This window comes from Mirounga angustirostris, unplaced genomic scaffold (assembly GCF_029215605.1).
Source record: "Mirounga angustirostris isolate CCGP_5_RB_7025 unplaced genomic scaffold, mMirAng1.0.hap1 SCAF_11, whole genome shotgun sequence".
NCBI lineage: Eukaryota > Metazoa > Chordata > Mammalia > Carnivora > Phocidae > Mirounga > Mirounga angustirostris.
Genome location: NW_026991719.1, coordinates 91,546,831 through 91,560,766, shown reverse-complemented (window position 1 = coordinate 91,560,766; position 13,936 = coordinate 91,546,831). Strand labels below are relative to the sequence as shown.

General features: G+C 41.8%; 1 protein-coding gene across 1 annotated transcript in view; it reads left to right on the top strand.

The window, feature by feature from the left end:
• The first annotated feature begins 828 nt into the window (after positions 1 to 828).
• Positions 829 to 13,936, top strand: part of LHFPL1 (LHFPL tetraspan subfamily member 1) — a 37,768-nt gene continuing 24,660 nt past the window's right edge. Inside the window, exons 1-2 of the mRNA XM_045865039.1 lie at positions 829 to 1,210; positions 10,464 to 10,562. Of these exons, the coding sequence (XP_045720995.1) occupies positions 829 to 1,210; positions 10,464 to 10,562 (481 nt within the window). The remainder of the gene's footprint in view (positions 1,211 to 10,463; positions 10,563 to 13,936) is intronic.

Genomic DNA, 13,936 nt, shown 5'->3' with positions numbered 1-13,936 from the left:
ATATGGGGCAAAGGATGAGGTAGGTTTTCTTAGTAGCCTGTCTAGAGTTAAACAACCTTCACTGGTTGGAAAGTTGCCTCCCATATTGTTTTTGGGAAAAAGTGACTAAATAGTGCTCACTCAGTGACAAGCAAGGGGTATAAGACAGGCACCCCTTGTTTTATTCTACACATTTCAACCCCGTGAACAGCTCATACTGAGGCACTATTGGACATCCTACATAGGTCACATGAGCACATCCTGTAACTCCATAGTGAGCTCTCCTTCCCTCTTCTCCCTTGTAGAAGGGGCAGCCCCGTGAGTTGTCTTCCTTCTTCCTTCCTTCTTTCTTCATTCTCTGAAAACGACTTGGTTTCTGACCCTCTTGAGATATCATCTCCTCCCAGTCCCCCAGGCCAGCAAGGCCATTCCACTGGAAGCTGAGGATTCTCTGGGCCACCTTGGTTTCATTCCAGCTTCAGCTCCAGCCACTTGTTTCATGCTAGATGTCAAGAGTTGAAAGCTGTCTGATTAGGCTGCATTTGAGTTGGTAGAACAGTCACTAATTCAGTTCTATGGTTCTTCCATTGCAGCCTAGAGACCCTAGAACTCTGAATCAGGTGGGAGGAAGGGAAGATGGGAAAGTGCTGGAAAGCAGAATCCCAGAAGGACCCAAATGGGCCTCAATAGAATAATCTTATCTAAAGGCAAGGGCCAAGTTGTCCATAAATGAGCCCTAGGACTGGCCAGCCAGATGAAAAATAGGCCAATGGAGCCTATGTGCTAACTTTCTGCATTTGGTGCTATGACCCAACTCATCTCCCCATTCCTGCAGAGAAACCTGGGACCATGAGGAGCAGCCTGACACTGGTGGGGACCCTCTGGGCCTTCCTGTCTCTTGTTACTGCTGTGGCCAGTTCTACCAGTTACTTCCTGCCTTACTGGCTCTTTGGATCCCAGCTGGGGAAGCCAGTGTCATTCAGCACATTCCGGAGGTGCAACTACCCTGTGCGGGGAGAGGGGCACAGTCTGATCATGGTGGAAGAGTGTGGGCGCTATGCCAGCTTCAGTGCCATTCCAAGCCTGGCCTGGCAGATGTGCACGGTGGTGACAGGTGCCGGCTGTGCTCTGCTGCTCCTCGTGGCACTAGCTGCTGTCCTGGGCTGCTGCATGGAGGAGCTCATCTCCAGAATGACGGGACGTTGCATGGGAGCAGCACAGTTCGTGGGAGGTAAGACTGTTGCTGGGGTTGGGTAGGTCTTGGAGCTTGGCAGTGGGGGTGGGCAGTGTTTCTTCATGGAGAAATCCACTCTCAGCCCCTTCCCTTTATCCAACTCAAAGGCTACGAATGGAGACTCCTTTGAAACACCCAGCCTAGGACTCCCCAAAGTGCCATCTATACCAGGGCTTTATTCGCAGCAAAATTGGCTAGCAGCAAAGTTGATATCTGGTTTGTTAGTCCTCCATTTTCATCACCTTCTTCTGTCTGAACAGTGCTCATTTAATGATATTATCCAGGTCCACTTTCTAGGGACAGCAATGTATACTCTAAATACACTTGATCTCTAAGAGCCTTGATCTCTGGTAGTTATCTCAGAGGACAGTGATCTGATAAACATATAGGCACAAGTCCTCATCACTAACAAGTTTGATGTACAATCCTCACCAAAGAAATACACGTCTAAAAGTGAAATGCTAGGTACCAGACAGACTATAGGTAACTGCTTATTTGGCCTCTATCTAAGGCTAGCCCTGTCTGGTAGCCATTAGCAGTCTATCCCGATTTCTTAGGGCCCTGACCCACCCTACTTATTTTTCCCTCATTCAGCCTCCCTCTAAATTTAGTGCAGAACACCTGGGAGGCTGGTGATGCATAGATGGGCCAGGAAAGGGCCAAATGCAAAAATGGCAGACTGCAGGAAGTCAACGGGGGCAGTTTAATTGGAACTTTATGAGAAGAAAAAGCAAGTTTAGACAGACAGGCAAATCTGTGGGTGAATATGTGAATTATATTTTATACCTGGATGGCACACTGGGAAAAAGTGCTGGTAGAACCTATTGCTGAAGTGGTGGTTTTTGCTCGTGAAGTTTTAGAATCATTACTCAATTCATTATCATTATCATCTCCATTAGCAGTACAGTGTGGGTGACTGGAGCCAGGAAACTTGGATCCCACTTCTGGCTCTTGCCCTGAGTTGCCCTGCGGTCATGGGCAAATGACAGTGTCCTTTCCTGGTGCTCATCTGCCTTCCTTCCTTGAATTTGTTCACTGGCAAGATAGTGCAGATCCTGATTTTCTTTCTTCTCTCTAATGACTGTATTCAGGTGGCCATAGAGTGAGGTGGTAGTGGTGAACAAAGACAGGGGTTCTCAACAGGGGCTGATTCCCACCCCACCCTGGACATTTGGTAATCTCTTTGAGACACTTTTGATTATCACAACTTGAGAAGTATGCTATTGACATCCAGTGGGTAAAGGTGAGGGAATAAGAACAAGACAGCTTCCCACTTCCAATGACAAAGAAGTACCCAGCACAAAATGTCAATAGGGCCAAGGTCGAGAAACCCTGAGCTAAGATATCATGGTTTCCTGACCTGCTTATTAAAAAACACTGATTCTTTTGGTTGTGCCAGTTAAGGTGATATTTTCTGGTCCCCTCTTTCCTCAGACTCAGTGTAAAAGTTTTAAATATGAATGAACATTCTAGCCTCCCTTATCTCTGAATTTTTCCACTCTTTAGCTACTAATGATTTCCTGACCACATTGGAAAGTCATTAGATTAGCTTCTTTCTTCCCCCTTGAGAACCATGGTACAGAACCAATTACTAAGGCTGGTCTAAGCCAATGACTTTGTCTCCCTTTGGGGGCTCTATGGATATCACAAATGAACCTTAAACGGGCTCACTTTTCACCTGAGTTCTTAGGCATGCTATAGATAGCTTAGCACTTTTATGGACACATTATTTCAGGAAATGACACTTAGCTGGCAGAAGAAAGAGATGGTCTTTTCAACCCATATTTATAGTCTCAGGTCCCAGTTCATTGCCTGGCACAGAGCAGGTGTCCAGTAACTGTAAAGGAATGAATGTACAGCTAAGACAATGTTTAGTGTATATTGGGATAAGTTGGACATGTGAGAGCTGGGTTCATTCACATCCTATCCTTTTTTACCAGGCTTCCATTCAGGGGGGTTAGCACCCTGAGTCCTTTTCTCTTCTGATTTGAGAGTGGCAACTTAGCTTCACTTGAATTTCTAATAGTTGCCAGCAGAGAGTGAGGAGGGGCCAATGGGTAGGAATTAGAAGGCCAGTAGCAACAGCTTCCGTCAGACTCCAACCATTAACAGTGGCTCCTGTTCCCAGCTTGCTTGGGCTTGACTGAGACTTTAAGAAACCCTTGTGATTCTCCATATGATACATTTAATTGATCCTACTTCCTAGGTCGAGAAACTCAAAGGAAATTCTTGAGCTATGTGGATAGATCATGGAGCTTTAGACACTCAGACTGAGTGGGGAAGAACTTTGGCTGAGTGGCAGGTGTCATACAGAGGAAATCAAAACATCAGTACCCTTTTCATCTCATATGATTCCCCATATAGAATGATTCCCCATTGACCCATGCTCGTAGGAACATGGTCAAAGTATTTATACTTAGAGGAGGGATTTTAAAGTTCAAGAATAAAACACCATTTGACAGTAGGCATGGAAGGAGTCAAGACCCAAGGCATGGTAGTACAAGGTTTATCCCTGGATATGTGAAAGATATTGGATATGTTGCTAAATTTCAACACCTTCCCCATCTGTAACACCAGCCAAATAAGGGTCATTCCTACCACCTTTTTAGGAACTGGTGCCTGTCAAGGTTACATCAGATGTGAGAGAATGGTGAAGACTGCTTGGATGTATTATATTTTCTAGGAGCCCCTTGGCACATGACCATTACCCAAGGGTCTTCAGAGACCTTGGATCTGACCTCTTAGAGATACGCTCTGCCAGTTGTCAGGAAGCCAAACCTGAACAGCATGTTCAGCAGCATGGATAAAAGACACAAGAGAAAGAGCTGTGGGGGTTAAGTTTAAGCTTGTTGTTCAGCTGAAGGGAATTGATTTTGTTGCTCCAGGCCTGGCTTCTCGGCAGCTAGTGCATTAACTGAAATACATCAGGGGGTGGAGCCAATTTGTTTTAGGTCTGGTTTATCTCTGCCAGACCCCAAACCACTGAAGAGATGGAGTATCCATTAAGAACAACCCCCTCCCCCTCTTGACTCTTGTTCCCCAGTTTGGCAGCTGCCCACAGAGATGAACGGTGGGAAGTGGGAGAGACAGGAAGGAATAAAGAGCTGCTGGCCTGAGTCAGACTTAGCAAGGTGACCTGATGGGGCCCTTGGGTCCCATTTGCTCCACCTGCAACTGATCCAGCTGGACAAGCCTAGGGTCCAGAGAGCCTTCCACTGGGACCTTCATGCCCTGCTCCAACCGGTGAAGGAAACATCTGGCCAGGAGATTATTTCAACCCTGGGGATCCTGAGGTTTCCAACCAGCTGGCCCCCAGTCCCTGAGAACAAGGTCATTATTCACATTCCCCTGTATATACATATGCAAGATGCTTGTGAATTGTTCTCTATCTTCAGTGAGAGCTAAACAAAGAAGAAATAGTTGAGAAGTAAATATAAGGAACTTCTTGGCAGGAAAAAGTGTAAGATCTTGGATCGGGTTACTTGAGGGAGGCCAAGAATCTTTCTAGAGCAGGGAATGTATCAGGATCACCTGGAGCGCTTAAAAAATGTGGACTCCCCATCTCTCCTATCCTCTTTCCCATTCTGATATACATAGCAACAGGTGGAAGTCTGGTGTTTTGAAAAATCTCCCCAGTGACTCTGATGTGTATGCTGTGTTCCCTTTCCCCAACTCAAGTGAGAACCATCACCATGGACATTTTTTTTTTCTTTAAGGAGATATAATTCAACATACCCAGACAGGCACCAGTGTTTTTTTCCATGTAAAGTCTTAATGCTACATGCTTCAAGCTCAATGAAAATTGCCACTGGAGGCAGATCCCTGAGAACCTGAATCAAGGAAAGAGAGCTACTTTTCTTTCTTTCCCCTTCTTCTTCTTCTTCTTCTTCTTCTTCTTCTTCTTCTTCTTCTTCTTCTTCTTCTTCTTCTTCTTCTTCTTCTTTTTTTTGAGAGCTACTTTTCTAAAAACCATTATGTTCTCTGGAAACCATGCATTTCCTGGAAAATCCTTCAGAGTTTCACTGGCATCATTTAATTTATACTTACCATGCTGAACAAGGATAAAAGTGGCTTTCTGTTTGAGAAAATAGTATTTAAAGAAGTTAATACTTATGTAGCAAATTGGAGCAGAGCAGAGAATATGGGTCAGAGCTCCTGACTCTCACCCCTGGGCTTTATGCACTGGTGCTATTGATTTTTCCTTTTCCTCTTGAAGACGAAATGCTATCACAATGCTTTTCAGAGTGGCCCATGAACCACTTGCATAAGAATTACCTGGGGTGCTTGTTAGGGACATTCTAAGCATATTGAATCAGAACTGATGCCCTCCACTCTATATTTTACACAGCCTCTCAGACTGATTTATTTTTTTAAATATAGTATAAAATAGTTCAGATGTATGCACCACTCAGCTTAAGAAATAGAATATTACCAATACAGTTATAGTGTCCTTCATATCGTGATCATATTCCCTTGTTCCTATAGGAAAGGTAACTACTGTCTTTGATTTGTTTTTATCATTCTCCAGCATGATTCCAGTACACGCTAAAATTTGAGAACCTCTGCTCAGTTTCATTCATAGTGTTGCTTTTTTCTAGAATTCCCTTTTTTTCCATCTCTGTCTGTAAACATCTGCCTATTTCTCAAAGTTCATGTCAAATGCAGCCTCTGTGTGAAGTCTCCCCTGATCTATTTTAAATGTCTCTCACAGAAGTAAATTGTCTTATAACTCCGAGAGAGAATATGGGGTCAAATGAATGGGACAGTTGAGTGGGGAGCTCCCTGGGAAGGGAAAGCTGAGATTATAGCTGGAGGACAGACTTATAAATTTTCTACTGTGTTTGAGTTGAAGTTGTTCTAAGAGCAATAAATGAGCAAATAACAAATTAACCCATACTAGACTTCTGCTAAGGTAGTAAATTCAAACTACCTAATAACCATATTTGGGGATCGGGTTGGGTGTGTAATAAAATGATTGCACACTCAATATTTGTACTTTGTGAATGGCTGTGGAGGAAGCAAAGGGGGTTGGTTAACACCCAGGGAGGGGGCTTTCTCTGCGCAGAGACAAAGATTTGGCATCTGCCTAACGGAGAATGTGCGGTTAGGAGGAGGCTATACAACTGTTGGGATATGGAGAAGTAGTAATTCTGGCATCAGGGGAAGGTTGACTGTAGCTGGGAAGTAGCTGCAAGGAGGGTTCCAAGTTCTGTCCAAAAAGGTGTGTCTGAGGTTTTGTATGGGAGTTGAGGTTGCCTGCCACAAGGGCTGAAACAGAGTAAAGTGTTTAACGCCAGGCTTCTGCTTGGTCAGAGAAGTGAATTCAAACCATAGCAACCATGTTTGGGGAGGATATTTGGTACATTTTGCATTAGGGGATTCTTGTGGAAAGAAAAGCTGAGGAAGGGAAACAAGATGGCAGCCCTACTGGTCACTGTATAGTAGGGAAGTAAGGATAGTAACATATTCTAAAGAGCTTTTTTTTCCCCTTTCTAGAGGCAGATGAGAATAAGAAAGTACCCAGCTGAACCAAGGGACATATGTGGTTGGAGGGGTAATAAAACCAGGAGTTAGCTATAGCACTTAGAGAAGGCAGAATGCGTATTCCTAGGCTACAGTTACCGAATCAAATATCTCTGACTAAGGCCTAAGAATCTACATGTTTTAATAAGCCCACTCTTCCAGAAGGTGGCAAGACCTGACACTGGCAAATGACTTCTGCATTTCTGTTTGAAGCTCATCTTCAAAATCCTAAATTTATGAGAACTGTTGGAAACAAATATAATTGAGGATAAATTACCCTGTGACTTCATTTTTAAAATAAGTCTCCCAGGACACATCTTTCTACAGCTATGAGCAAATGTGATGGAATCAGCTGTCAGTTACAAGTCAAACATCTCCATGAAGCATGTGTACAACCTACTGCGCTCATCTGTCTAAAAGGCAGGAGGGAGGATAGGGGATAAGAGGAGTAGGAGGGCTGGTTCGGTAGAGCGTGGGGCCACATGCACTGGGGCAGAACACATGCCTGGCCGAGATTTCTAGTCTCTGGCTTGGTGCCTGCACAAAATTGCAAGATAACAACTCCAACCAGGAAGATTTGAATTGAGCCCTGTTGAGCAATTTGACTTTTCAGCTGTATTTTTTATGAGGACAAAGAGGTGAGGAAGAAATTAGCATGGAGAATATAGGTGGAAAATGAGAGAGGAGTCATAGGGAGAGGCTGTTGTTCAATAAAAATAATTTTTTGTTGAACACTTTCTATATGCTAGGTACTCTATAAGCATTATTTCTTGAAACAGTCCTATAGGATGGAGTACTATTATTCTCATTTTAAAGGCAAGATAACTGAAGCACAGAGAGATTAAGTGTCTTGCCTAAAGTCACACAGATTCCAGGTGGCAGAGCTGGAATTTGAACTTAGATCTAGACTGACTACAGAACCCTTTCTCTCTTTTTTCCCATATTATTAAAATATAATTGACATATAACACTGTGTAAGTTTAAGGTGTACAACGTGACGATTGGATATACATGTATATTGTGAAATGTTAACCATAATAAGGTTAGATAACACATCCATCACCTCACATCATTCTGGTTTTGTGTGTGTGTGTGTGTGTGTGTGTGTGTGTGTGTGGTGAGAACATTTAAGATCAACTTTCAAGTGTATAATACAGTATTGTTCTCTGAAGCCATTGTGTTGTGCTGTCTCTCTGGATCTAATGCCTATAAGATTCCTAGTACTTGCTATAGATATTGTTGTCAAAAGGTGGTCATTTCTGGATACCTGTCTTTAGAACAGCAGAGCTTCTAAGGGGTTGATGATTGCTCTGATTAGTGGGAAAAGTGTTGCCAGTAACTGGCTATGTGACCATAGGTAAATAGCTTTCCCTCTTTGAGTCTCAATATCCACATCTGTAATGGGGATGGATTGGAGTAGGTAATCTCTAAAGGCCTTTCCCTCTCTAAGATTCTATGGCTGTATCATTCGTCTAGGATGATCTCCCATCCCCGCTATGAAGATCCCTTCGGAAGGCTTCCCCATTGGGTAGCATGGGCAAAGGAAGCTGTCTGTCAAGTACCCAGAGTATACTCTGAAACAGATGCATTTACTGGGCACTTATTATGTACCAGTTACCAAGGGTTCCTCCCTTCCAGGAACACACACTTTAGTGAGGGAAGCAGACCTCAATCAGTTGTGAAGCATATATTATCACAGGATATTTTAATCACAGGAATAAGCACAGGGTGCTGTGGGAACACAGAGAAGGAATATGTAACTTAGCCTGGGGATGGGACCTTGGGGATAGTGAGAAAGGCTTCCTGGAGGAGGTGATTCCTGACCTGAGCTCCTCAACATGGTAAGGTCTGAGGAACAAGAGGGGGCTGAGGAGAGTAGAAGGTTCCACCTGCCATGTTGAGACACACACTTGGCCAGCACTGATACCTGCTTGAGAAATCAGAGTTCATGCCAGTCCCAGGGTTCTGAATGTGGAGGTTTGAAAGCAGAACTGCTGTTCTTTTATGAACTTATGTTCTTTTCTTCCTAGTTTGTGTGGAAAAGCTCACTTTTTAGTAACTCTTCCCTCAAAGGATATATATACTAGAAGCAGGAAAAGGCTAGGATTTCATTTCCAATTTTGTCCTTAACCCATTGTGCATACTCTGGGTTCCATATTCTGGCTCATACTTCCTCATCTCGTAGGATTTCAGTTTATCTGTGGTACAAACAAAGAAAACAGAGGAACCCCTAAACAAATAGGAGTGTTGTTCCATTGCCACTGGATAAATTCCAGAGCCTAGAAAAGTCTTTGAGTGACCAGTTTCATTTCCTTTAAGACTATGAGACAGATAAGAATGCCTTCTAATTTTAAGCATTCCACTGAAGGGAATTTCTAGCCTTAATTGGTCATTCTTTTAGTTTCTAAACCCTCTCTCACTGTCAGAAAGTTATCACTGTTTTCCTATTTAAACCTTTCTTTTTAAAAAAAGATTTTTATTCATTTATTTGAGAGAGAGAGGAAGTGAGCACAAGCGGGGGAGGGGGCAGAGGGAGAGAGAGAAGCAGGCTCCCTGCTCAGATGCGGGGCTTGATCCCAGGATCCCAGGATCATGACCTGAGCTGAAGGCAGACACTTAACCAACTGAGCCACCCAGGCACCCCTATTTAAACCTTTCTTGCTATTTCTTAAGGCCCTCATCTTTTTCTCTGGACTCACTGAATATTGAGAAAAGCTGGTTGCCATGTTGTAGACAAGCTTAGAGTTCTTTGTGGTCTCTTCCAAAAGGATTCATCTTAAGACAAAGTGGGCTTATTAGCTTCTCAGAGTGTATCTGGAATCTTCCTCAGTGGGGAAAGAGAGGTGTAGGTGAGGCCAGTAGTCCCTGGAGTAGTCTGCCTTTCACTGTCCAGCTGAGCCCTGGAGCTCTGGAACCTCTAACTGTGCCATTCATTCATCACTGATCAAACACCTGCTCTGTGGAGGTTCTGTGTTATGTGCAGTGTCAGCAAGCAGACCCAGATTTGTACCTCTCATTGGAAGAGTAAGGTTATCACTAAGATCCCACAGTTACTTTGTAGTGACCAAATAACCTAAATAAAATGGACATGAAGACAAAGGTTTAGTGGAAGGTATTGGAAGCCAAATAAAGGAGAAATTCTTATCATAAAATTGGAATGATATCTCAGAATAAGAAAGTATTTCTGGAAGAGGGATTGTGGTGCCCTCCTCAACAGGAGAAGCCTATCCAACGTGTATGCTTTCTCTAGATCTCAGTCTGGCAGCTGAATCCACGTGATAGAAATCATGACCTACCTTCAACTAACAGGGACCTATTTGACTCTTAGAAAAGGCTGAATTTTAGGAAAGAGTAGCAGTCTCTACATTATTATTCTTTGAAAATCAGACCAAGGTAGAAAAGGAGTCTGACTGGGGAGTCCAACTTAGTGTTGTAAGCCATTGTCATAAACATTTGGGCTGTAAAAAGTACACTGGCCTGTCTCAATTTCTAACACTGCCCTTTCTTTGTAAGTTGTTCCCTCTACTATCTACCTCAACTCACTGCCTATGGCATGGCAAAGAAATCCTGTTGAGTTGGTAGTGTCATAGACATTTAGGGTTAAAGGGGAGAGGTAAACTCTGAACAGAAGAGGCAGAAGTTGAGCCAAGCTAATACAGAGAGAAATTTTGGGTGACAGAAGACCTGTTATATTTTTTTCTACCTATGTGTATGCTTTTCTTTCCAGGGCTGCTGATAAGCTCCGGCTGTGCATTATACCCCTTAGGATGGAATAGCCCGGAGATAATGCAAACATGCGGGAATGTCTCCAATCAATTTCGGTTAGGTAAGGTGGCCTGGGCAGGATGGCAGTGATGGTTTTTTTGGGAATCTAGTTTTCAAAGTGCTTTACCTCTTACAGGGGACTCTGCTTGCTAGTGGTGCTTGTCTGAGTCTCTGTCATTATGTTGGCTTGTGGGAAGTGGTCACTTGTCCAGATTCATTTGGCCTTGCTAACTCACAAAGGACTTAAACTCCTCTTTTTAAATTATATCTCTCCACATCCTTTACACACTTTTACCCAGAGTCCTATGACAAGTTTGGGGAAACCCTATCTACAGGGGGATTTCAAATGCTTAGAGACTGATGATCGGTCATTCTCTGGAAAATTCCTAGTTCCTATTACTATTTCTTTCCGAGGCACTGTTTTCCCACTATAAATCGACAGTATCTCTTCTCACGCTCTACCAAGGATGTAGCAAGGGGTCATTTGGTTTACACCACACATTAGGAACCTAGATTAAATATGGGGAATTGTTACTGGCATTGTTACATGGTTACTGGTATGTTAATGGCAAGAGCTGTCAAATATTAGAATGGGTGACAGAAGTAGCTCTGGACTCTTCTATGGTTGCCAATCCTCACTGAGAATGGCTTAAGTTCACTAGTGTAAACTGGGAATAGATTAGTCTCCAACTGAAAGACTTCAAAATATTTTCCCAACTTACTATGATGGGAGGGAGTAGAAGGGGAAATGTCTAGGTTTCCTTGAGTGTTCTCAATTGTAGGAGAGGATTTTGAAACAATGAAGCCCCCTGTTCCCTATAGCTTATGCCCCAATACTTCCCTTTCTCTCTGTTGCCTCAGACTGTTTTGTTGAGTCTCACTTGACTCATTTTTAGAGAAAGGAGTTGTTCACTATAGAAATATAACATGAGGGAAGGGCTATATAGAAGATGTGACAAATGTGGACCCTAGAATGCCCAGTGTTACTGGCTCAGGGCATAGCTGACTGGCACCTTCTGCCATAGGTGAAGGAATGAGTAAATATTTGGGGGCAGGTTCTGAAGAAAAAGGAAGCAGGCCACTGGTCCAGCTAGTCAGGATAGAGAAAATTGAAGATTTAGCACATCTCTCCTACTTGGTTGTTAGACATATAATTCTCCTTTTTAAAATAACAGCTTTATTGATATACAATTACATACCATAAAAGTTGCCCTTTTAAAGTGTACAATTAGTGGTTTTCAGTAGATTCACAAAGCTGTGCAATCATCACTACTATGCAACTCCAAATATTCCAAAAGAAACCCCTTACCCCTAAGCAGTCACTCCTTATTCCCCTCTGCATCCAGGACCAAGCAACCACTGTCAATATAGATTTGCCTATTCTAGAAATTTCACATAAATGGAATCAAATAATATGTGGTTTTTATGTCTGCTTCTTTTACTTAGCATATTGTTTTCAAAGTTCATCCATTTGTAGCATGTATCAGTACTTCTGCTTTTCATGGCTAAATAATATTCCATTTTATGGCTATAACATATTTTATCTACTCACCAGTTGATGCATACTTGGGTTTTTCCACTTTTAGGCTATTATGAATAATACTGCTATGAATATTTGTGTACACATTCTTGTATGGACATATATTTTCATTTCTCTTGGGTATATTTCTAGAAGCAGGATTGCTAGGTCAAATGTGAATCTATGTTTAAGCCTTTTGAGGAACTGCCAGGCTGTCTTCCAAAGTGACTGCATCATTTTACATTTCAACCGGCAATGTGCAAGGGTTCCAATTTCCCAACATCTTTACCAATAGTTATTTTTCATTTTTTAAAATTATAGCCATCCCTGCGGTATGAAGTGGTATCTCAATGTGATTTTAATTTGCATTTCTCTGATAACTGATGATGTTGAGCTTCTTTTCATCTACTTATTGGACATACCCTTCCTATATCTTCCTTGGAGAAATGTTTATTCAAATTCTTTATCTATTTTTAACTGGTTATTTGCCTTTATTTTTTTTATTGTTGTTGAGTTGTAAGAATTCTTTATGTATTCTGGATACTAGACCCTTTTCAGACATATGATTTGCAAGTAGTTTTTTCCCATTCTGTGGGTCATATTTTACTTTCTTGATGATATCCTTTGAAGCACGAACTTATTTCATTTTGGTGAAATCCAATTTTGTCTATTTTGCTTTTGTTTCTTGTGCCTTTGGTGTCATATCTAAGAATATATTGCCAAACCCAAGGTCATGAAAACTGTTTAGCTATTCTGGAACTCTTGCATTTCCATGTATATTTTAGGTTCAACTTGTCAATTTCTGCATGAAAGCCAGCTGGGATTTTGATAGGGATTGTGTTGAATCTGTACATAAGTTTGGAAAGTATTGCTACTTTCACAATATTAAGTTTTCCAATCCAAGAACACAAGATGACATTCCACTGAGTTAGACTGTCTTTAATTTCTTTCAATGATATTTTGTAGTTTTCAGTATACAAGTCTCACACTTCTTTTGTGAAATATATTCCTAAGTATTGTTTTTTTAAGATTTATATATTTACGAGAGAGAGAGTGGAGGAAGGGCAGAGGGAGAGAATCTTCAAGCCGACTCCCCACTGAGCATGGAGCCCAGTGTGGGCCTTGATCCCACAACCCATGAGATCATGACCTGAGCCGAAATCAAGAGTCAGATGCTTAAACGACTGAGCCACCTAGGCCCCTGTATTGTTTTTGACAATATTATAAATGGAACTGTTTTCTTAATTTTATATTTTGATTGTTCATTGTTAGCGTATAGAAATACAAATGGTTTTTCTATATTGGCCTTGTATCCTGCGAGCTTGCTGAACTCCTTTATTAATTCTAATGATATTTTGGGGTAGATTTCTTAAGATTTTCTATATACAAGGTCATGTCATCTGAGAATAGAGAGTTTTAGTTCTTCATTTCCAATCTAGATATCTTTTATTTCTTTTCATTATCTCATTGCCCTGGCTAGAACCTCCACAACAATGTTGAATAGAACTGGTGAGAGCAAACATCCTTACCTTATCCCAGACCTTAGGAGTAAAGCATCCAGTTTTTCACCATTAAGTATTGATGCTAACCATGTTTTTTTTTTTTTTATATGTGGCTTTCATTAGGTTGAGAAAGTTCCCTTTTATCTATTTCTAGTGTGTTAAGCGCATTCATCATAAAAGGGTGATGGATTTTGTCAAATACTTTTTCTTCAACTACTGAGATGATCACATGCATTTTATTGATTGCTCTTCATATGTTAAACCAGCCTTGCATTTCAGGGATAAACCATAGTTAGCCATGGTGTATAATCCATTTTATATGTTGCTTCGTTTGGTTTGTTAACATTTTATTGAGGATTTTTGCATCTATATTCACTAGGAATATTCATCTATAGATCTCTTTCTTGTGATGTG